General features: G+C 31.2%; 1 protein-coding gene across 1 annotated transcript; it reads right to left on the minus strand.

The window, feature by feature from the left end:
- Window positions 1-427: 427 nt before the first annotated feature.
- LOC132742890 (von Willebrand factor D and EGF domain-containing protein-like) lies at window positions 428-26836 on the minus strand. The gene is made up of 21 exons (XM_060731392.1): window positions 26833-26836; window positions 26055-26252; window positions 24804-24989; window positions 23261-23411; window positions 22818-22920; window positions 21786-21863; window positions 21457-21672; window positions 16840-16992; window positions 16590-16607; window positions 15956-16038; window positions 13146-13209; window positions 11447-11638; window positions 10681-10895; window positions 7987-8194; window positions 7495-7641; window positions 7057-7231; window positions 4673-4860; window positions 3972-4238; window positions 2437-2542; window positions 1689-1824; window positions 428-1338 (listed from the first exon to the last, which is right to left on the minus strand). Exons 1-21 carry the CDS (start codon window positions 26834-26836, stop codon window positions 1209-1211), a joined length of 3018 nt encoding a protein of 1005 aa, XP_060587375.1. The 3' UTR covers window positions 428-1208.

Below are 26836 nucleotides of genomic sequence, written 5' to 3' on the forward strand. Positions count from 1 at the left end.
GTTAACTAGTTACGTAACTAGTTAACCTCTTAATTAGCTAGTTAGTTATATGGTTATATGGTGGCAGAAATATGCCACCATAATTATAACATCACACTGAATAGTAAATGTATTTTTTGTTATTATGGCAAACTTTCACGACACCAAAATTAATACTATTGATATTTAGTATTAATAGTTTTTTGGGGTTAATGTAACTTTTATATTTTGATTTTACAATCGATTTAAATTCAAGACACATCAACTATATCAAAGAAATGAGCTGTCATTTAAGATAAACGGAATAACCTTTACAACATCATTAAATGATTCTGTGAATTCTTATTTGTTGAATCGGAAAAGATATAACAAAAATTTAACATTGATTAAAAATTCAAATAGAGGATATTCAAGTTTTTTCTATAAATACATGATTTATTTTCATCGAGTGGTATGAAAATAAATATTTCATGAGTGGCCACGAGTGAAATATGATAATTTTCATGCCACAAGATGAAAATAAATCATGTATTTATAGTAAAACTTAAATTTTCTGTTTATTATATACATTTTTCTCTTTTTTTTGCGATAAAATTTGAAAGACTTTCCATTAAATTTTGTGTACTGGCAGAATTTAAAAGAAAGTAGTCCGGCGAGACACCAGTGAAAATACGGAAAATATGTTTCACTTCAGTGAAAGATAAATTTTTACAGTGAAAATACGGAGAATGAAAATATGCATTTTATTTCATCAATATTTCTCAATATTTCATTTATAAGTATATAATAAATCTTTTTATTTTTACATCCGCCAGTTGGTTTTTGCCACCCGTTGGCAAATTAAATTTTTGTATATTTGAAAACACAATATGATTTGTCGTTGTATATATTTCATTTGTAAAACATCATGCTGTGTTTCCAAATGTAAAATGCGGTTTGCAATAGCACACTTAATGTTTAGAAAACATATGTAATTTGATTTTAATATTACAAAAGCTTTTTCAAAATTATAATTTTTACACGACAAGCCTTTGCAAATCGTCATCAAACAAATGAATTGCATGTGTTTAAATATGAAATAATTTGAACATTTACATAAAATGTATACATTGTACCATGATGATAACTTTGCATGATATAAATGTATTGTCAGCAAAATGAAACAAAATTTTAGTTGTTCTAAAACCTCCAACTGTTCAGCACTTCACATAGTCTTAGATAATGTATACTTATATTTTGTGTTTGTAATACATGAATGAGGTTTTCCCAGCTCCGGGAAGAGCTTCGGGAAGATCTCCGGGAAGAGCTTGTATACTTGACACTTTTGTTTGAAGACTTATGCTGGAGTCGTGAATTTGTCTGAAATCAAATAGGAAAATATATCGAATAAAGTTTCACTTTTAAGATCACCTTGTACTGAATAAAAACTTGAAAACCGAATAGGCAATTACAAGCTGATATATCATTTAATGATCATTTAGATTATCTTAGATATCAAAGGAAAACAGTATTCGTGAATTACAAACGATGATAATATAGAGATGAAATCCCAAAACGGCAAAATTAAAAATGTTGCAGGCTCGCTTTCATTAAGCCTGTTCAAGCGCGGTGGTTGTATTTGCAAGGTACCGTCCACACCCGCTAGCACCGGCTTAAATAGAATTTAACATTTAACATGAATAAACTAAGTCATGAAAACAACTAATCACCGTTTTCTTCTTGATCTCTTGCAGCACACACGGTAACCACAAAGGACTGAAATAATAACGACAACAACAGTACACCCAACAGCAATTGCAATTATTATTTCTGTTGTCATTTGTGAATCTCCCTTTTTACAGGTACCTGAAATGTTTGTCAATCAATCAATCAAAGCTTTTCTATATTATATGTATTTTAATCATACATGAAAATGATCAACAAAAACATTATGATCATAAAATGCAAAATTTGAAGTGATTTTATTTTCCAATTAAATTTTTGAGCTATCATGTATTTATTTCAATTGAAGCCTTGTAGTTTTCAAACAGGATCTGTAATTCTGTCGGCCCACGTATTGGCCGATTTTATTTTTTTCTTCTCGATTCAAATTAATCACGTAACCCTGTTTTCGTACTTTATCAAATCTCTTTGAACTTTATTGCTAAGTACTCGGTCATTTTTTTAATCTTGAAACAAACTGATCCATCGGAAGCATTAATCACAACAAATTACATAAGACTTACAGACTCGGTTTGATTGACGGTGTACATGAGGGATAATGAATAAGTGCCAAGACCTTTCAATAGTTAAACAAATTTTAGGAAATATTTGTATGCACCGGTATCTGGGTTTTTTTCGGGTATCCAAGAACAATTTGTCACAGATTGCTATACTATGTCGTTGATTTGCGTAAATGTAATTCATAATTGTGAAATACAATAATTTCTTTAAGAATACGAAATTACATATAATTACCAGTCGTCCATCCGTAAAGGTTTGATGCCGGGTCACAAAGTAAACAACCAACCGCCGACAAAAACTTACGAACTACACACATCCCGTTGATAAAGCAGTAGCCATCCTATTGGAGAAATAAACTTAAATTAAAGTAAACGGTTTGCTGTTATGAACACTAAATCTGTATCAATATTTCTGACATAACCCTTGTTTTGAAAAAAGTATAACAGTACTTTTTCCGAATTCAAATGTTGTGAAATATATTCTGCAATATGCTAAGGTTGCTTACTTTGATTTGTTTTCTCATTGATTGATTAGCGAGTGTAGTCATTACTTGTTTCATCATTCCAAGAACTAAATGGGTATACGTAACTATACGTATATGTTTTTCCTTCCAATAAATGTCATTTTAGAGCATATTTATGTAATTCTGCCAAAAAAATATCTTTTTTTCAAGAGTCATAACTCGGCCCAAAATCCTTCAACTGGAAAATCCGTGTAATATGCGCAAGAACTTGAGTTACCTTTTAATCCTGTTTCATTGAAATTGCAACAGTGGGATACTAGGAGTATTCGGGCAAACTTTAAAAAATAAATTAAGGGCCATTACTCGGCCTAAAGTCATTGAAGCGGAAAACCAGTGGAATATGTGCAATAACATCAGTTACAAATCTATGTTGTAAAGTTTATTGAAATGGTCGTAAAATAATTGAAGGACCATAACTGTGACAAAATCATTTAACCAGAAAAGCCAATGATATGCACAACAAGACTTGGAACTGATCATTCCTGGACAGTTTGGATGGAATTGCACCTGTAGTTCCTGAGAAGTATACCGGACAAAATTCTGTGTAACTGCCATCATAATCCACAGAACAATCCTGTAAAGTGTCATTGAAATTGCATAAGTAGTAAGATAAGAAGTCAGGACAAATTTTAAAAATAAAAAAAAAAGCATTAAAGGGCCATTACTCTGACAAACATCATTAAGTTGGAAAATGCCATGCAAACGATATGCACAACTAGACTTGGTACCCATCATTTCTTTAAAGTTTACATTAAATTGCACCGGTAGTTTTTAAGATGTAGTCCGGACATTTTTTGTGACGAACGGACAGACAGAGAGAAAGACAGACAGGCGGACAGACAGGCAAAGAAGTGATCCTTTTATGTCACCACTACTCTGTAGAGGCGACATAAACACAATAGAAATATATCATAAAACACTGCTTGAAAAGTGTTGATAATGTTTAAAGTGATATTGTATGAGAATTATAATGAGATTTTGTTCTAGAACATTTTGTGTTCTGCTAAATAAAAACAAATAAATATATGTAATAAAATGTATATGTATCTCACATTTTCGTGGATTTCATACTTAATACTATCAAAATAATTATTTGCATTACAAGCCTTTCATTATAAACAAATTCAGTCTAACAAATATTTTATTACTAACTTTTAGATGAATGGTGATATTCTCTTGAATTTTACTGTGATTCAAACACAATTTTCACTATATCAAATAGATAGCCTATAAACAAAAACATCACCTTCAGTTCAATCATAATATTCCCTTGACTTGTACTTTGTGTCAAGCATGTAGTATTATAGACAAAGACGGTGTTGATTTCACCATAGGCAGCACCATCATTGCTGACAGAAATGTCATACGAGATAACAAAAGGACCATCATCGTTGATTCCTTCAGATCGCCTTTTTCTACTTTCAGGTGCGCAACACTCGCCAGTGAAGATATCTTCATAGTAACCAGCATGAATAGATTGTTCAATCTTTACTCGAGTACCATTTAGATATACCTTTATATAATGAAAAAGTTAATTCTCTGATGGGACCATACTATGAAAACCCGTGTGGAGTCTTTTTATTACGTCATAATCAACATTATTCTATCCATTTGCGAAACGTTACCCTAGTGTTATGTATTATAAAATGCAGTGTTTTGATATGACTTGAGATAACACCGTACTTTCAAACAATATACTGTCAAATTTACCTTTGAAAAAATGCACTCTTTATCTTGAAATGTTAAAAATATAGATTGATAAATTTCGATATAATCCTTTTATAGGGGTATTATTGAAAAAGTATCAATTTTGAAATTAAACAGGGGTAAATAATTATATATACATGAAATATTTTTGCTTCAAATGTATGTCAGAATACAGTTGCTTATATAATCATCTTCAAAAGTCATACAAAAAACAGCCACTGAATAAAATGTAAAACATACCATATGTTTACTTATGTCACACATAAAACCATCAAACACGTTGTCAGATCTGATTTCGAAACAAGTACAGTCATCCTCTTCTGTGATATCACAGATTCCGTTTCCCTCTATACCATACACTACAGGAGGTATTCTTATATCATCACTACAGTCTGGTCCACGGAATGTCCCAGTACATTCACATACTCCTAATTGGCGTCCGCGCCGAAGCGCGGCGCTCTTATGGAATGAAATCAGATTTTGTGAAAGGGCGACAGCAACTTCTCGAGCCTTTTAGTCGGTCATAATAAAAGCCGATAATTCCGATCGGTATGAGGGTGCTTGATTATTAATTAAGAATTAAATGTCGCGATATGTTGCAATGAATAGCGAACTGGAGAATTTCGCAATGCAAACATTTTCAAATGAAATAACCTTTTCCGTCAATAAATCGCACTCTTCGAGGTTTTTTATTTATCATTTTGTAGCACACAGTGGGTTATCAGGGCATGTTATTGTTGTTGTACATGTATCTTAGAATGATCAGTTGATGACCTAAATATTCCGAAAATCTATTTATAGATATATCTATTTATCACTCCTATCGGTAATTCCCGGTCTCTCCCGGTCTATAGTGACCGGCGAATAGTACCACACGTTTATTGTCCGGTCTCTCCCGGTTTTGGAGTAGATGTTTGATATCGTTACAATTAAAAAAAACAACAACAACAACAATAGCATGTTTCATTTTATCTATATGAGACAAAAACAATAAATATGTACAATAATTTAGAAAAGGGTACATTTTTATGGTATTAATATGACATTATCAACTTTGAAACATTTTATTTAATTTGTTATCCGTGTTTAGTAAAGATGCCGAGGAATTCAAATTAGATTTTATGAATTATTCAATTGATTGATAATTTAAAAAATGATAAAGAAAAATACCAATGTACATGTACATGTTTTAAGAATAAACAATATTATATATTGAAAGATAAACCATAATTTACTGACTTTTTCCAGTTAAGTTTTGACTTATAATCGTCAGTCAATATGACAATTGAATTCTTAAAATTTATTTTACAATTTTAATAAAAAAAAATAGTACGCTCGTAAACATAAAAACTCAGTATTAAAATAGAACATAAAACACAAAAAAGAAAAGAAAACAATATTCATAAAATTTGTATTTTTTTTTATTAAAATTAATAGATATTACAATTATTGTATTATAAACAATTATGCTCAACATAATCAACATGTTAATATAACCAGTGTCATATTTTTACTAAGTGTGAACAGATACCTTAATAGGGGGTCTTCGCTAATAGCGATAACATAATAAGGGATAATTACAAAGGTGTGGTACGTGTTCATCATGCGTTACACATATGGATTATAAATAATTGTATACATGTATATCCATTGCTATTAATAACCACGGTCATAAAGAAAAATAAAAAGTAATATTCTAATCTCTAGCATGCCAATCAAAGTTCATAATGAACACGCTCATTCATAAGTGATATACAATTCTGGTAAAAACCAACTAACCATTAAAAAGTGTATAAGAATATTTTGTCATCATATGTCTACTAGTTCATCTTCACTTGCTGCTTTTCTTGCTTGGACGCCCTTTGATGCTTTGCATCAATGCTTTTCTTGTACATGATTTAAAATGCGGATAGATGTGTATGCATGGAAACTACGCAAAAATACCTTTAGGGAATATCTTTCTCAAACCTTGTTTGAACTATTCGCAAGTTATTGTATATACACGAATAGGTTCTTATATTTATTAATTAACAACCTACAAATTTCAAACACAACAGCATCGCATGCGGCACTTAGTGGAAATTGGGCATATTTCCTAACAATATTGCTTATATTTCATGTTGTTTTAGCAAAAAACTAATATAAAAATCCATTAATAAGGGCATTACTCAACAAATATATCTTTAAGAAAAATGCCATTTTGCTAAGAACTTCGCCATCTAAGGATGAACAATTATTCCAAGTTTCATGTTGATACCATTTATAGTTTTGAAATCATTCTACTTAATGGGCAATTTTAATAAAACGTAATCTAATATTAAATAAGGGCATAATCTTTGAAACATTACTTTCAGAATCATGCTTCCGCTTTAATTTACATTTACATATTTTCCATTTTCTTTGAAACAGACAACATTTAGCCTTACTCAAATGATGCATAATGGCAATATGTAAATATACATGTGTTTACATAAATATGTTAACCAAATGTAATTATTTTTCATCCCAGGTAATAAATTTTGAAAAAGTCGTCTAGCATATTTATCAATGTTTCATAATTACATAATTCATGAAGGTAAGCACCTTTTTATGCAGTTATATATAATTGGTGATAACGTCATTACCTGTTTCAAGGCATTCGCCATTTCCACTACAATTGTTCAAACAAATTTGCGAACGAAAGACGTGAACCTTGTCTGTATTATTTGCAACATAGACAGGATTGAGGTTTAGAACAGTATCTGCGACATTGTTTACATTTGTGACATGCGCATCTATCCAACCTGTATCATTCCCATGCTGAAAGATATACATATTTTTTGTTATATATTGATATTCATAGACGTATATCTAGTTGATTTTTATAATCGAATCACCTTACAAAAATAGACGAAATTTAATAATTGTCACACAATGCTTAACAAGCATAGAGTATACCGGCAGTACTTATATAAAGCACAACTATCTATCGGCATCTGTCGTCAGTATTATGCTCCATTTCTTTGACATAGTCGTCTCTTGTCTGAAAGAAAACACCACAACGTTCACACTATCCAACTTACGGTCAAATCATAAACACATTGATCAACAATTATGTCGGGATCTTCTTCCGCAAGATAGTCTGGAAACTCCATAACTGCTGGGGTATTATAAATGGAGCTGTTGCACAGCGCAAATGCTTTTTCGTTTGTAAAAGTGTCCGTGCTCCTCTGAAAAATATTTACAAAAAGATCCAGAGACGACGACAGGGATTTTTATGCACATTACAAAAATAAAAGCATTTAAACATTAGATATATAATTTTTGAGAGATTACATGAAATATAACTAAAGAAGTGGAAACCGGCCTGGCAAAACACCATAATTTAAATAATGCTTGCATGGTTTGACTGAGCCCATTTGCAAACGGGATGTTAATGCATTCTTAATCTTCTGTTTTACGCCACTAATAGCGGTTTGAGCAGAAAGTTATTATACTTTTTACTTACAAAGTTCGTGGCATTTGATGAATTCATATTATCAAGTTTACGTTTATAATCAACATAAAGTACCAACCCTTTCTCGGGATGCAGACGCTCGGCCGATTTGTTTATGTTGTACGAGAATATTTGTCTCTCGCCTTGTTCTACGATTAATCTTACATTTTCTTTTTGTTATAGAATTTGGTCTGCTACAAGGCTGATCTGACATCCCGTTCAATTGTGTGTCCCAAGGTGTCAGTAAGCGTTTATCATTTTTAAACAAGTTTTCTTCATCTGTCAATCTGATACATAAAACAAAACAGTGTAATTTTTTAAAAAATTCAGTTTACGCAAACGAAATGAGTCATTGTATATGTTTGAATGTATGCTCTAATCACAAGAACTATTAAATAAACAAAATACAAGGTTCACAAAAATGTTTTGACAATGCATTCAGACATCTATCCATATTAAAACATTTAATCACTATGTTTAAAAAATGATTCAAAACTTTGGGTAGTATTATATAATTTTGTTCATGTTTACAGAGATATAGTATACTAATATATATTTTTAAGCTGGTGAATATTATACAAACATGGACTAAAAAGTCTGGTGAATATGATATGTACTGAAAACAATAATATTTATTTTTCAGTACATATCGAATCATACTCACCAGCTTAAAAGTACATATCTGTTTTATTATATAATTTATAAATAGCTTATATTTGACTTATCAAATCTGCCATTGCCTATGACGGAAATCATCATTTTTCAGCTTGTCTAATTTTTTCTTAAATTGACCCTATCTTTTAAATGAGCGCATTAGCAAGCGTATTCTTAGTGTTCTTGACTCTTATTTAAGAATCATTCAACATTTCTTTTTAAGAATAATATATAACAACAAACTTGGCGTAACGTCACGCCATAGTCTCGCGTCTTTCAGGGAATTTCCAGATTATCTATTTTTAGAAGAAAAACCGCTGAATCTACTCTGAAAATCTATTTTAAGGAAAAAACAGTGAATATACTTTGATATTGACCTGTTATTTTTTTACAAAAAGATGCTTTTTAGCCAATCAGGGAAAAGCATTTCAAAGCTTTTAATAGATTATATAATAAAATGTACTGATAAGTTACATTATGGAACAAGGATATAGAAGAGGTCAATAATACCTTTTTAGTATATATCACACTTACTATTTAAAATATATCTGCTTTCTTTTCATTGTTCAGTAAAAAAATATTTGACAGATTTAATGACCTTATATTAACCGTTTTTTAATATATATCAAGAGCCGCTTGTTGGTAACGTCCTGTGTATTGGATAGTCGTGACGGTTTAATTTTTTTACATACGGCTGCCTTCCAGGTTGAAGTATCTTTCGTTTTTCCTCACATAAAGTAATTTTGCTGTATCATAAATTCGTTATAAATATGCTATATCGCTGTGTATAAAGGAAGGTTTGCAATGCATTAATTGCCTTGCGGTCCGAGTTATATCAGCTGACAACCGTTGAACTTGATACTGATAAATGCAACCAATCAGACGTTTTATATATAAATTCTTAATATATATGATATAAATAAGTTCATATTATTCATAAAAACCCCTTGATATGGGTTATCAAATCAAACTGAGTACGACGAAAGTGGAATTGAATTCCCTCAACTCTTTTACTTCTTCAATTTTGGGCCCTTTCTTTTAATACAACGTACGAGAAAGATTAATTCGTGATATACCTAAATCATTTTTAAAATAGAGTACTTTTAAATTAATTGACACAATTCTCCAATGTTTCTTTAGAGTAATGACAAAAAACGGATTTATGTTCAACTTTTATCCGCGCGTTCTTTAGAAAATTTATGAAAGATGTATGCCCTGAAAATCTAATTTTATGAAAAAAATATTTAATATGCTTTGTTCCTGAACAGTAGAATTAAATGCAATCTACCCCACGCCCCACGACTAGTTACAGCAGTATTCAGTAGTATATTAGTAAAGGATATCGACCGAGTACGAGGTCTTTCTGTTCAGGAAAGACCTGGTAATGAATTTCATGTGACACAGAGAGCGCGTAGCATTATCATTAACATTATCTTAAATCATAATCATTTTATTAAATATGTCCCCAGATTTTGTATGACAGTAAAATTATAAAAATCGTTTGCATTTTGTTTTCATTTTTTTCTGATTCCTTTTCATTTTTCCTTTGTCCGCATTTACAGGTCTATTTTTTCACGTGGTCTGTCTGTCAAGATTAGACCGCTACACGTGCAAAAGATAGACCTCATTACGGATTTTCTTTTGTGTAACAGGTCTATCCGAAAAAAATAGACCTGCCACAAATAATAGAAGAGGTGTGGAAAAACATTTAATGGTGAAATTTGAAATTAAGAAATAACCGCAGATGCGTTTATTCGGCAACAATTATCATAGAACATAGAACAATTCCGAGGAAAGCACCCTAGCATCCCAAACAAAGGAATTTATGTTCTCTAAATAGAAAAACTATGAGCACCACTACATGAAAATGTGTCTTAACAGAGAATTAAAGGTCACAAAGCCTACATGTAGCTGCCAAGTGTCGCAAGAGACTTATTAAAAGACAATCTTTGCTTAAATATAATTTATGAAAGACAAGGTCCAGTATGTAAATCATTAAATTGAAGAAAAAAAGTGATAATAGGACGTTTGTTGAAAAACAAAAGCATCCGTTTGAATTAAATCTATTTAAATCTTAAACGTTTCTATATCAACTGAAGTGAAAATTATAAGCCTTTACCTCCAACTATCCGCGAAGCGGTAACTCCGATTGTCGTCATCTGATATTGTCTTCTTGTCTCTGTGAAGAAGATCATTGCTTCTGTCCCAATCAAATGTTCCGCATAAGCCATCAACATTACCGTAATCTTTAGCAGACATGTATATGTCAATGTTCATTGTGTTGCTCCATCCATGAAGTGCTATTTCGATAATAGTACCAATAGGCGTTCTGACCTAAGGAGTTTTCCAAAAGGAATGTAAAATAAAGTTTTGGAAATTTTATCTTAGCTATACAACTCAAAAACTCATCCATTACATGGAGATGCTTTTGAAAATCCTCAGATGACCGTTATACATGTTTGCTTAGTTATTTGAGTCTTCAGAGTTCCTTAGTAAAAATACGAGTGAGTGAATTATCTGTTTTGAATAAATTGATAAATTGCTTATTTTATGTGAGATATATTTAGATAAAATGTGAAGATGGCAGACATTGACTTTACATATATTTAAATATTTTAGGTACCAGAAAAGTAAAGTTATTTAAATCTAGATAATGATATAATGTATGTTAAGATACTGACTAGGCTAAGCACTATATGGATTTTAATTCCACTAGAGGAGTTTGATCGGCTGAGGTGAAAAGACTGCAAACTGTTAACAGAGTCAGTAAGTATATTTCAGGGCCTCTACCTCTATGTCAGCGTGGGTGTAAAAATAGTTTAAAAATTAATCGCTTATGTTGATTTTTTTTCTACATATTTCCCCGTATTCTGATATATACAGACCTTGTAATGATGGGGATGGATTTCGTCGATATCAATAAGGCCACCTTCATTACACTTTAGGTCAAATTTGAATATAGTGTTATAACATTTATTAAAGATGAAAGTATCAGCTCCAACAGCTATTGCTATTCCACAAGCACAAACAGGTCCACTGTTTGATCCAGGGGAACAATACTGAGCTGACTGTTGAACCTGAAAACATATAGTCTAAGTTAAATATTACATTGCATTGTTAGCCGTACATGAAAACTTAAATATATACTTCTTTGGTAAGTCAATCCTTCTGATATTTCATTTGTCAATATTTTTTAAAACAAAAACAATAATTACAATATTGTGTTACAAATGTATCATGTAGATTTAAACTTGTGTTTTCTCTAAATTAAAACTAGAAATGTGTCAATAGGACACGGGTGCCCCCACCGCGCCACTGTTCTGTCAATCTTATGACTCTAGGTCAAATATTTGTTGAAAACTAAAAATCTTTTACTAAGTAAACGGCAAGAACTTAACAAATACTGAATAAATCCACAAGCAAACCCCAATGTGCATAAGTACACATGCTGACCAACATTCTTGTAAACATTCAGGCCAACAAGTGAAATACTTTTTGAGCTATGCATGAACAAGTTGAAAATTGCAAATTTATACTACTGTAAGTCAAGGGCAATAACTAACAAAACTGAAAAAAAAATCCACATGCAAAGTCCCAGGTGCATAGCTTCACAGTAATGTGAATCATTATTCCTGTAATTTAGTGATGTTGATCATTATTCCTGTAAAGTTGGTTGATTCTAACTCAAGCACTCAAGGAACAAATAACAACATCATGAAACAGTTTTTACTAAGTCAAGGGAAATAACTCTACAAATACTGGATAAATCCACAAGCGAAACCCCAGATGCAAAACTAAATATGCTGAGCAACCTTCCCGTAAGGTTTAATAACTAGGTCAAATCCTTTTTGAATTACATGCGACACAAGTTGAAAATTGCAAAAATTTTATAAGTCAGGGCTATAACTCTTAAAATACTAAATAAATCCAGACGAAAGTACCCGGTGCACAACTACACATGCTGATCAATATTCCTGTAAAGTTTCATGACTCTATGTCAAATACTTTTTGAGTTACATGCGACACAAGTTGAAAATTGCAAAATTTTACTAAGTCAAGGGCAATTACTCTAAAAATACTAAAAATATCCAAATGGAAATACCCAGGTGCATAACTACACATGCTGATCAACATTCCTGTAAAGTTTCATGACTCTAGGTCAAATACTTTTTGAGTTACGTGCGACACAAAAGAGAACGGACGGACGGACGTACGGAAGGACGGACGGACGGACGAACGAACGGACGGACAAGGGTAAATCTAAATGCCCGCCACTCAGGTGGGGGCACAAAAATGTTTAGCTTTCAGTGTAATAAATGGATTATAATGCAGGGGATTTTCATATAACTTGTGAACAATGTTTAAACTCCATTGTTGCATTTCATGTTGCACTTTACATTATCCCTCATGTACAGACTCACTCAAACCGAGTCTGCAGTTTTCTTGTAATTTTGTTGTGATTAATGCTTCCGAGGGATTGCTTTGTTTCAAGATTGTTTCATTATAGCTACTTTTATGCCAGTTTAACATAGAATTTTTTTTCCATTTAAGATTTATATACATTATGTAAAATAGTTTTATAACCTCTGTTTGGTACTTTTTGTTCCTGTATAATGTATAATTTCCTTCTCTTTGAGCTTCATAATACCTGAAAAATGAGCGGAATGTTTAAATATAATCATTTCTAAGCTGCAAATTCCTATGGTTAAATGACATACAAAATATGTCAGCCAACAGCAAGTTTGTATATACCATAAAGCTCGTTTGATTGAGGTGTGGGATTAGGTCAGTAATTTCTGAAATGATTATTGATTTGGCGAAAGTCCGATGCAAATTTTCAAAAATTATACCTAAGATGGATATCAGAACCGCAGATAATCTAGATTATAAATGTTAATGAGGAAGCAAATCATGTTCCTTTTAGACTACTCTCGTTTATGTTTAAACAGATTTCTTTTATTATTTTGTAATTTCGCTATAAAAATTTACTTATGAGAGAAATGTACCTATGTTTTTATCACATTATAAGAAATTGAGCAGAAAAACATATAAAGTTAGAGGCGCTAAACAAACATAGTTTTAGGTTGTAAGGTCAAGTTTCTATCAACTATAAATTTTGGCTACAGTTAATATAAAATATAAACATAACTAAACAAAAAGATGATAATTTGCCTAAATTTAATTAATCACTTGTCAAATCATAGCCCAACTACCATTTCCACCATTTCGTAGTAGGTGCAAATATAGTCTACTGAGTAGACAAAATGACAATGTTTACGTTACATCAGTTTGAAATTGTGATACTATTAAAATATCATGTTAGATTTTCTTAAATTATAAACTGTTTTATCAATTAAATAAAACTTGGTTTTTGTTGACATATGAATTTGAACAGTATTTAAAAACCATTTCATTTGATCAGAATTTGTTTAAATATCTTTTTCTACATCAATTCTACATGTTAATTAAAAACAGTTTAAGACAAAAATAGTTTAATAATCTAATATATTATTATTTAGCTTGACTTACAGTTCAACGAAACATGCCTAATATAATCGGATGATATGTAGTGTTTACTAATACACGAAATATCAGTACATTTTAATTATTTATGTGAATAAATACATTTCTAGTGTAAAAACTAAGATGTAAAACTAATAAAATTAACATTGCAGACGAATTTAAGCTTTGAGCATATTTGCATTTCCAAATAAAAATTTCATAGAAAGAATTAAATTGCTATCCAGACATTAGCTAGGGATCTGAAGGGATACTGCAAATCGAAAATCTTAACTTGCAGCAGAAAAATAAAAACAATTAAAAGCACAGGTGTAACTGTATATTTGTATAATTAATTATGAGGTGTGTTCAAATATGAGTGCATCAAAGAACGTATAATTGATTTTTCATAGGCTTCGTTGAATTTTTATTATTTCGTTCCCTCAAAGTATTCAACTCCTCCAAAAGATATATAAATTTCGGTGTCTGGATCCAATATTTGAAAGAATTTTCATAGTCTTTTGTTATACCATGAAGACACTGGAATATTGCAAAATCGAGGTGTTTGCGCGTACAAGCCTAAACAGTTTCGACCTGCAAGATATTTTTTTAGCTTTGAAAACAAATTGAAGTCACAAGGGGCAATGGCGGATGATTTGGAGGGTGGGGGGATACACTATTTTTCTATTTCCGATAGCTTTGCACTTTAGACGCCTTTTGCGATGACGAGCTGCCATGCAGCAATTTGCCATTTGCCAAGTCTGTTGCGGGTCTCGGTTTCAAAAGTATTTGTTGAATTTTCAAAGAACTTTTGTCTTGTGAAACTTCACATTAACATAGTTTGCCTTTAGTAACAGCAACCTAGATAGAGGACCTTGAGTAGCACAAATCTTGTTTTGGTATTTCGTTTTCGCTCATAAAAATGAACACTTGTTTCGTCACATTCGTGACGACATTTGCGAAAGGTATGAGCTTCTACAAATGAAATACCAACGATACAAGCTATTTGCATTGTGATGTACATTTTATCGGTATTATCTATTTTTTTTTGACATTATCAACCAACCAGACGTTTATGCCGACGGGCATAGGATGCATCTTCAGTCAAAATGTACCCACTTTCTATTTATTTAACCAACGAATAAACATTCCATGCATTATCTCTAAAAGACGTTCCATTTCAAAGCAACTAAGGATATAATATGATCTACTCGATAAAGTTTTCAGTTTATATACACAGTATAAGTGAAAGTTAAAGGTGAACCTCATTTGCAGCCACTTTGTGTTGTTTTTGTCATTACAACACATTTATACAGATGCATTTGTCTCAATATCTAAGATTCTATCAAACAAAATCATGAATGTTATTCTGCGTAAACAAAACTAGATAAAAGCCAGGTCATTTTATGCAAAGATAACCTATTGTAACATCAGTTTGCTCATTTCGTGAAGATAAAAGCTATATAGATTGAAATAAATTACATTTAAGTTAGTGTGTATGAGTTAGTTTACGATGGGAAAAAAATTGTGTAAAATATGAATATTGTTTTATATACATAGCTGAAAAGAGAATAAGCTAGATATGAGTACTTTAGAATATATATGGGATTTTGGTGACCTGTTTTGACACAAGCTTGGATATAAAAGTTTCACATCGGGAGTGGATCAAATGAATGTCCTTACATAAAACTTGCTTTTTGTTGTCCAGAAACCTCTCTAGAAATACTACAAAATAAGCTGATTTGCAGAATTTTCTTGCCCGATTTGTATATGTTATCTAATCAGAGCTTGATATTAATGATACAAACGTGTATATTAATACATGGTTTACAGTCTTTAAACATACTGTATTTAGTTTGCGTAGCTGTTTATATTAAATAAGCATATTATCTTACAATCCATCTACAGTTTTCATATGTGGATCGACGTGTGAATAACATCTTTTGTTCCGATGTCTGTAATTGTCCGTTACTGTGACCTGAAATAATAGTGTGTAAATATCTGAAAACAGTTACCAATACCATAATAAACATTTATTTCATCTTTACATGTTTTACATAAAAATATATATATAACATAAAACACAAACATAAATTCATGAACAGAATAACAAGAGACTATTTATTTTTACCTTTAAGGGAGACAACTCCACAGAACATATCACAACAGTTTACTGTTTCATGCACGGAGGAATTGTCCCCCTAGCTACACAAATTTCATATAATCATTATCTTCATTACAATGTTATACTGAATTCAATATATCCATACTATTGCATGTTTTCCTTCAGAAGTTTACATTGTGGTTTAAAATGGGACACAATGAATAAAACAATACTTATAATAAATGTTTAAATGCAAATGATACAAAGAAACATTGACCATCATATATCATTTAGCCTTGGAAAGTATATAATATAAAATATAAGTATGCTATATATTTTGATGAGTTTATTGTTTACTTGATAAATGTTGAAATTTTAATGCAAACATTTAATAATTTATGGTGATTGATGTAAAATATACCCACATGAATTGCTCCAATAGTCTGGAAAAAAAGAGAGAAACATAAAATATGTTACTAGCTGTTAGGCAGTCATAGTGATCAATCAATTTATAGCAATATACTGAAAGAAGTTGTTTAAAATCATTATAAATTAACAATATTATTCATTATCATGGAATGTTTAATTATGTATGTATATTTGATAACATTAACTTTTTACCATGTTTTATCTACTTTATAAAAAGCTCAATGACAAGTATTATGTTTACCATACCTCTGATCTGACTGATCTTCGTTTGTCATGGTCGGTAGTGTCTGTTACGTATACTTGTAAGTCGAACTTTGTTGCATCGTCATATGTGCCGTCAGCAGTTGTCAACATTATCCTATGTGTGGTACTTGTCCATTGTTCATTTTTCTTTAAACTCTATAAATATTGTATATATGTAACAGAATGCGACACCTTTTATCTGATGTTATGATACTTTTACATCAAATTCATCGTCGTAACTCTATCCACCAATAGAACAAGTACCCAACTGTTTAGGCTTGTACGTGCAAAACAAGCCGACCGGATAAAACATTATGATAATGGGCAAACCATAAAAACGGTCCGAATAAACAAGTAAACGTAGATTTGATAAGACGCCCCGAGTAAAAAGTATATATTTAAGTCAAAATTAACCAATCGTCGAAATATTAAGCATTCCGTTTACACTACCATTTAGTTATAGTTATAATATATGAAACGAGTTAGTAACGAGGATATAACACTGGCTGGGGCGACGTCAAGGGGTGTTTCTGCTAAAAAAATATTGAGGCCGTCAGAGGCCGTCAAGCCGAGACAATTATTTTTGCAGAAACATCCCGAGATGTTGCCCCAGTCAGTGTTATACCCCCAGGACTAACGTGTTTCATATACTTTAACTGTTTTATTGCATTTGCATATTTTTTTTTGTAATAGATATCAGAAAAAAACCCAAATCTTCCATTTCTCTCTCTTGTGCCCTTTCACTTTTTCACCTTCTCACTCCCAGATAATATGAACAAAAAACAGCTAATAATGTCGTAAGCTACCTCAAAGCTATATATAATATTGAAAACTGAAAACAACGTCCAGTGTAAGAGACAGATTGTAAACTAATAACTTATGGAGGAAGTTATTCGGATTGAAGATTTAAGGGCTTTTCTAGTGGAAATAATTCATACAGCGGTTGTACCTTTTTAATTCAGCAGTTGCATAATTATATGAGAATAAATTCATTTCATTAATTTTCTCTCTTTTTTGTTTGCTCCTGGGAATTTTCGTTACCCTGCCCCATTGGAGCCTCAGTGAAAAATCTACACCGATGCATTCAAGGTGCGAACAAAATCTCAACTGCTTTATAACAGTTGAGTTTTTTTTCCTATACGAATAAATGAAAAAAAACTGTACTGCTATACATCAATACAGCTGTCAAATGCACATTGAAAGTGTACCGAGTAGTGAGTATAATGGATAAGTAAGAACAAAGAAAATGTTCCAAACCATGCGATACTTGTTTTTCACGATATTGTTCAACAGGTATTGACGCGCGGTAACACTGCAATGTTGGCGACTTGCAATATCATGAACCCAGAAGGGACACAGGGCCATTTCAGATAACGCCATACAATATTTGTACAAGATTAATGACAATAACATTGTTTGCAGGTCTTGCCTACAGACTTCCTGTGACTTTGTTGAGGACCTTACTTGTTACGATGGCGTCAATGCATACCTTACTATGCTGCTATATGCCCTTATGGCGACCCACTGCCCTTGTATTTAAACACCAAATGAATATGTTTGTTTTGTGCATGCTGCAGTTCTGCGTTCTATCCACTATTAAAGCGTGTACACTTAATGCCACCGGAATATTTCGGCGGAAGTAGCTATTGTAGCATGTGCATTTTCTTGAACATAGGCGCTACCTGAAAATTTCTTCACGTGAAAGAATGCAAATTTTCTAAGTATGTTCAAACCTATTAAGATAAAATAATTATAAATAAAGTCTATTAAGGAAAATGGCAATGCGAATACTAAGAAAATAATCAAATAAACCGGGAATAACTTAAAGAAGGATAAAGGCTATATTTGGACTAAAAAGGCATATTTTTAATAGGCTTGCTAATCATTTAAACTATAATGATCATTGTTTGACAAAGAAAATTTGTAGCACCTGGAAACTGTTTTGATAATAGAATATTAGTAAGATTAAAAATACTTGCTTGATTGTTTTTGAACAGCCTATACCGTCTATGTCGAGATAGTATAGACACAATGTAACATATGCTTTAATTTCTGAGCAAATCTGTACAGTTACTGCATTAGACACTTCCGTTAATTAATGCTCTATATTAAACATATCCAGCAATGTTTCCATTTCAAGAATTTTAATGAACAAGTATTTAAAAATGATTTGAATGCTATTAATTTTGATATGATTGAAACTATTGCAGAGCCAAATAACTCACTTGATGTTCTATACAATATGATTGAAGCATTATTTAACAAACATGCGCCTGTTAAAGTAAAGCGTATTAAAAGGACTAAACAACCAGATTGGTACTCTGACGAAATTAAAGAGGTCCGCAATAAAAGAGATCACTAAAAAAGTTGTAAACATAAGTTTTGAAGAAATAAATGCCAGACTGTTATTAAAAAGAGTAAGAAGATGTTCTATAACAAGGCAGTTGTAGATTCGAGATATTGTAAATATTTATGACAAAATTTAAAAGACATATCAAATGAGAATAAGCAGCAACCGTCTTGACCAATCACATTAAACATTAATGATGTTCGTTGCAAAAGAAATGTGAATGTTGTAAAGGCCTTAAATAAACATTTTACAGAAATTTCAAAACTAATTAAGACATCTAATTTTAATGTTAAGAATTTTTCGTATTTAAAAGATTTTCTAGATCATAAACTTAGACATACGCAATTTGACCATATTTGAAGTAAGCAGATATATTGACAACCTTGATAAAAATAAATCTTCTGGCATTGATTGAATTGGTCTTAATATGTTAAAACTATGTAAAGACTCTATGACGAGAACAATAACTTTTACTAATCACTAGGTATATTCCCAGATAAACTGACACTAGCACGTGTTATATCTTTGCACAAAGGGGGAGATAAGTCAAATCCCAATAATTATAGGCCAATATCTATTCTCCCAACCATTTCAAAAATTATTGAAAGGCATGTTGCAAATCAGCTAAATAATTATCTTCATTATACCAATATCATTAATGAACACCAGTCAGGTTTCCGGGGACATCATCCTTGCCAAACGGCTTTGATCCGTCTTATAGATGCTTGGCTTACGAATATTGATGATGGAAAAATAATAGGTGCTGTATTTTTAGATTTTAAAAATGCCTTTGATTTAGTTGACCATAATATACTGATTCATAAATTAAAACTTTATCATTTTTCTGAAAACTCTGTACAATTTTTCCAGTCATATCTCTGTAACAGAGAGCAAATTGTAAAAGTCAACAATGATACATCTGAAAGCTTACCGGTTATATCAGGTGTGCCACTGGGCTCAATCTTAGATCCTATACTGTTTCTTTTATATGTAAATGATATATCAGTCACTACGAATTCAGACATTGATATGTGTGCAGACGATTCAACATTACAAATAGCTGACCAAAGTTTGAGTAATATACAGTCTGAGTTGCAACTATACTTACTAAAAATACAGGAATGGTGCACTCTCAATAATATGGCAATAAATCCAGAAAAGACAACGTGCATGATAATTGGATCAAAATGTAAAATAAATAACAAAGGCAATCTTTCTCTGTATATTGAGTATAAATAATGCTCATTGTCAAAAGCTACTTGGATTGCATATTGATAACTGTCTATCTTGGAAAACACTTATTGACAAAACGTGTTCTAAGCTTGTTTCTAAAATATCTCTACTGAAAAGAATTTAAATATTTCTTACACATGAAATGAAACAATTATTTTATAACGCTTACATTGCCCCTACTTTTGATTATGGATGTATTATTTGGTCGCATTGTTACAAATCAGATCTAAATAGAATAACAAAATTACAAAAAAATGAACCGCCAGAATTATTTTAAATAAACACGTAAAAACATATTCTCTTGATATTTTTCAAAATATGAAATGGTTATCTTTTCCATCTAGATGTAAATACTTTTCTGGAATTATGGTATATAAAGCGATGAATAAATTAACGCCAGCATATAATTCTAATCTAATTCCGTTATCTCAAAATAAAACTTACTTACTAAGATCAACACATAAAAAAGACATTGCATGTGCATAAACGACCTTCTTTGTTGATTAAGATTTACTGATTGTTGTAATCTTTATAATTGCTTAAATTTGTCCATTGTTATGTTTATGTTTTATTGAAGGCCTTGTTGAAAATAAGATTTTGCAGTTTATTATTATTATTATTATTATTATTATTATTATTATTAAACTAAATTAGTAGTGTTAATTAACTTAATTCATTTTGACTATGGACTTCACATTGAATACGAATATGAAATATCGGACTAACAATATAATTATAAAATGTACAATGAAAAATAAAACATTATATTAAGCACTAATTGCTTGACAGAGAGTGAACCCTTTTTATTTTCGTGACGTTCCATGAAAAGCAGTATATGGTCCCCAGTAAAAGAAAGCATGTGCCCTAAACGAGAAAACAATGGGCGTAACTAAATAAAATGGAATTTTGAAAGGAGAAAATCATTTTCAATTAAATCATAATTTATAAAAAAGACCATCAAAGCAAATCAATCAGAATATAGATGCCCCCTCTCAATCACAAATGAAGATATTCATTTTGAGAAAAATATATGTTACCTTTATTTTTACAAAAGAATTTCCAACATCAGCGATGTTTTGTACACGAAGTTTTCCTGTACACATATCAGGCACAGATAATTCGTCTTCAAAAGTCATTCGCTCTTCACAATTTGGTTCTTCGTCGTCAGTGTAATAGCAGCCTTTAGGAATTGTCTGCTCTATATCAACAGTAGCAGAACCGCTTTTGCTCAGTGTGATGGAATCGTCTTTTATCTACGAGCAAACATAGTCGTTTGTTAAACATTATTCTAAAAAGGTTTACAGTTCATATATATTTCTCATTTCAGAATTTTTAATCTATGGAAGGCATAAAACATAGCACTTACTTTTAATCCGGCAAAGAAGGCATCACTTAATGCTTCAGAGGACTCATTTGCACCAGCCGTGATAACACCACATTGCACCTGTAGACCAGATGATGTATCTTAATACATATGATTGACTATTATAATGATACATTGTTTTATCATATACGTATATATTTTACCCCTAAAATATACCCAAATAATGAAGAGCAAATATTATTCAACTGATAGAAAGAACCGTTTCATCCGGTACCATATTAGGAAGTGCAGTACTAGTTTTCTCGTTGGTTCCCATTTAGGGCATGGTCACGTTTCCAAATATAACATACATGTATTCATCCGTCATTCATGAATTGTATTTGTTCGTTTTGTCTTAAAATGTTAAGGTGTATAATTAAAAGATGATTATGTTGTAGAAGATTTCTGACGCCATGTATTCTGCTACTCGCAACGTTGAATTGATATCTCGCTCCACCTTCGGTCTCGCATGATTTACATTTTCCGTTGCTGCTCGTAGAAAAGTAAAAACCTCAAAAAGCTTCTACAACATCAGAATCCTTATTTACAGATATGTCATAATTCTTTTTTTACAAATTTTTAACTTGTAATGAACTCTATCATTTGATTGTTTAATTGGAACCCTCTTAACTCAGCACGGAAGTGCACCTGAGGTCTTCCTCCACCAGTAAAGCTGGAACGTCGCGATATGACCTATACTGTGTCGATTTGACGTAAAACCCAAAACAAACAAACAAAAACTCTTAACTCAGTGTAGATGTGACTATTACTATTGCCCCTCCAACACATGGACAATCATGTCAACCTATTCACAAAGCTCGTAATAAAATAGATACCAGTGTTTAACTGAACCAGCCCGGGCATATTTCTTCAAATGGTGATTGTTTCAACTTAATTTATAGTCTTTATAATAAATTAAGTAAGTATAAGGTTCTTGTTTACTCGTATATGAATATAATCAATACATGTATAAGTTTGTAAAAATAAAATCGTGTTAAACAAAGTATTATCCGCTATAAGTAACATTTCGGTTACCTCATATCCAGGTCCAAGATGTGATAAATAATCTTCTTTGAAAACAAGTTCGTCCTGATTTGAAGAAGGTCCCATCTGAACGCGGAATGTTCCGTTTATATACCTGAAAAAGTATACCGTTTTTCTGCAAACATGTTTTACCTTTTCTAAAAAGGATCAATAAAATAATTTTAGTCCTTATAAAACTTTGACGACAGCTTGTTACATAATGCAAACTAAACATTCGATTTACTTTTAAAGTAAATCTTAAAAAGTCAGTCATTTTGTTTCAGCAAACTTATTTGTGTCATGAATATTGAAATTGATTGATACTTTACTATTCAAAATTGACTGTTGTGTATCAGACAAGAATATGTGAAAAACTAAGAGCGTATTTCATCATGCAGCATGAATATGGTGTAACTTAATTTATTGCCGTTTATTCTAAGAGAAAATACATTTACCATTTTGTACGATATGTTACTCCATCAATCATTTCAAATTCACATCTATATTGCAGGAACGGAGTGTAGACTCTTTGTAATTTACCGTTTACTTCATGTTGTTGAATTTTATGACCAATTTCAGGTTTGACTTTAACATTGTTATAATGCACTGAAACGAAACTTAAATGTTTCATACAAATAAAATCAGTAAAGTACCATATTATTAAGAATCTTAGATAACTTTGAACAAAAATGGTATGCTGACATTAATAACTCCAGTCGACTCCATTCATATTGCATTTTTAAACATAACTTTAATGCTGATTTTTTTTTTCGTATTCGTATTACAATATTAGAAACCATTTTATGCTTTTGAGTGGATTATTTATTTATCCATTGTGTTTGATATTTCACAGTGAAAAGTATAAAAATATACTTTCACAGTTTCAAAGTAAGAAATGATTGCTTAATTGTTTCCCGATTTGATGCCTCATGTTTTTATTCGCTTTCTTCAATTCATTCAATTCAACGACCACAAAAGATCGTCTTTTTTGGTAAGATTTATAACAGTCTCTTTAGTTCACTTCCTTTCGCATGCAAAACTATTCGGAAAGACATTTGCGCATGTTTAAGGTATAAGTAATTAACCTAGCGTTCGCGAGGCTGCCCTTAAAAATTATATGTTTCGTTTCTTTACTGTATACAAATCCGTTTATAATAATTTATTGTTTGTAACAATCATCGAGTTATTTTTAGTTCTTTGAATAGGTGTAAAGTTACTAAACCCTTTCAATCAAACAATTTAAACTCTTCCCTCGCGCCAATAAACAATTTGTCAATAAACTACTTCGCACAGTTTCGCGGATAAAGAATAACTGTTAAACGGCAAGGTATAACCATTGTATCTTCTAGAATTGTTTGTTTTATTAATTAAAGCAAATGATCATTAATGATTTTTGTTTAAAATGAACAATATTATATCATCGCGATCTAAAGTTATTTCTAACTTATTTTAAGCTTTAGTCTTATGTTTATTTATGAGAAAGTCGTCTGAAATAGAGGCTACCAGTGGGGAAAGATTTCAATATTCAATTTGTTATTGAAGAAATATGATTCAAACTCGTATTTAAGCATAAAATTAACAGAAAATATATTGTATTTGTTTGTCTAGAATTTTATTTTATCTCGTCAATTTTTTTAAACAGTATTTTCATTCGTAGTTACGATATTCGCGAAATATACACTTTGAGAAGCTCACGCGCTGACATAGAATTTCATCTTACATAAAAGCACACAAGTATCCTCAATGTATCTTCAAAACAAATGCATTCAATTCAATTATGTTAGGTACAACCAGTTACCCAACACATACAGATTTTAATATGTTATTAAGAAGGCAAATACTGATATCCCTTTAATTAAAAATAAAACTAATAAATATCTTAAAGGTTTGAGGTTCTCAGACTTGTTAAGTATCTACAGATGAACTTAAGAAATTCTTAACATTTTTTCTAAACACTCTTGTATTCTTTGCTATAACATGAGAGAATATTTACTCTACCTAAACATAAACAATCATCGCAACCCCATTGTACAAAATACGATAAGTCAAACTGAAGCTTCCCATGACACATTCTGGCGTATATGTAGATTTCATCACAGTTGTTCGTCCAATAATCGTCATAATTTTCGCCATAACACAATGTCATTCTTACTGGTGTCTCACTATATATATTTGGCATAGGATCTACAATAAAATTCAGAATTATGTGAAAGCAGAGAATCATTTATTTAATTTTGACAAAATATGGGTGCTACACAGTAATCAAAGTACAAAGAGACAGATTGCCAACTATGTTACTTTGTATAATGCTGCACGCCTGTTCATTAGACAAATGAAATGTTTCTGTACACGATATACACGCCTGATGTGAAATTATGAGGTCAAACAGATGCTTATATTATTAGTTATAAAGTCTTTTGACAAGTCCTATATAAACGGTTAATTGAAGATATAACCCGAGCATCTAGGAGGGGGTTATATTGCAAACAACTGTTTATATACCGTCATATAACCTATAAGGAAATATTTATTACGAATTTATGATACAGCAAACATCTTTTTTAAGAAACAAATGAGTTTCTTCATAAATTAACAGCAGCCGTGTATATAAAACTATACCAACGTCACGATTATCCAATGAAAAGCGACGTTTCAAACGTACAGTATTATAAAGGGGCCATATAACCTGTCATAGATAAATATAACTAATAATGTATTCGGGGCCTCCATGATCGGATGGCTCAGATACAATCTATAACTTCAAACAACTACTTGTTCCAAAGGATTATGGTTTCCTTTTAGGAACTGTGCATTCCTCTCGACGGGAAGCTATCCAACATGTGTGCGAAAGGTCTGCGGTAAAGTGCTAGCTTTTGACTGATATAATTTACTTTCAGGCACATATTGTCTTCATAGAAAGCATCAAAATGAGCTTTCGTTAAAGAAAAATGAAATAAGGGTGTGCTTACAAAATTATCATGACACTGTTAATCTTAATTTCCTTGTTAAAGAGAAACAGAGAAATGATCATGATAGTATAGTACATGCATACCAATGACCATGTTTTACATGCTTTTACATATGACAAATTAAAAACTGAACATTAAGATAAAATCATTGAAATTAGAAAACTTGTCATAGATACATATTAATAGATAGATTTATTAATCTCTTATGTCTACATTTATAATATTTACTTTGTATCAGTTTATCATACAGTATAAATGAATCAGAATTGTATTCATGCACCTTGAAGAAAGTAACCATGATAGTGTTGATGAAAGCATTCGCTAAAAACTTCCTCTCTTTTATCTTTAAATGGCGGTACAAACTGTTTTCCATTGATAAAAGCATCCATCCAGCCAATTTGAGCAACACCATTAGATAATTCAATAAATCGTTCATACTCATCCTCAACTTGGTATACTGTCTCTGTATCATCACAATCTATAATTTATTCTCAAATTTACATATAAGTAATAAAAGTTAAACATATACATGTATGTACGAAATGAACACAGCAAATGACTTTTGAATGCGCATGTGTTTTCAAGATAATTCTTGTGTCAAACATTCATTTGTATTTATTAAGCAATATTTTACGTTAATTACATTATAAGTTTTAACTGACAACGTAAGATAAAGTAGTAAAGCAACAAAAACTAATCTTTAATTCTTAAGTAATAACAACCTTAAAAAGCATCAGCAAAATACTATTGAAATACAAAATTGATATTCTTTACTTACTACTATTGCTGTATATGCGATCTGAAAAAAAAAACATTTCTCGTTATTGCTAAAATTGCATATTTATTCTGCAAAATATGCCAGTCTTACCTATATATATGACAGACAAAAACAAACAACAACAAAACACACACACACAAAACAACAACAACAAATAAACCCCAAAAAAACGAAATGCCATAATCGTATATATCAGGAACCTTCAGTTTCTTAAACATATGATGAGATTACATAAAAAGTTAATTTCATTTAGAATTTCGTTTGGTTTAGTTCAATATACCCAT

This window comes from Ruditapes philippinarum, unplaced genomic scaffold (genome assembly GCF_026571515.1).
Source record: "Ruditapes philippinarum isolate M1 unplaced genomic scaffold, ASM2657151v2 ctg4441_1_1_1_1, whole genome shotgun sequence".
NCBI classification, from domain to species: domain Eukaryota; kingdom Metazoa; phylum Mollusca; class Bivalvia; order Venerida; family Veneridae; genus Ruditapes; species Ruditapes philippinarum.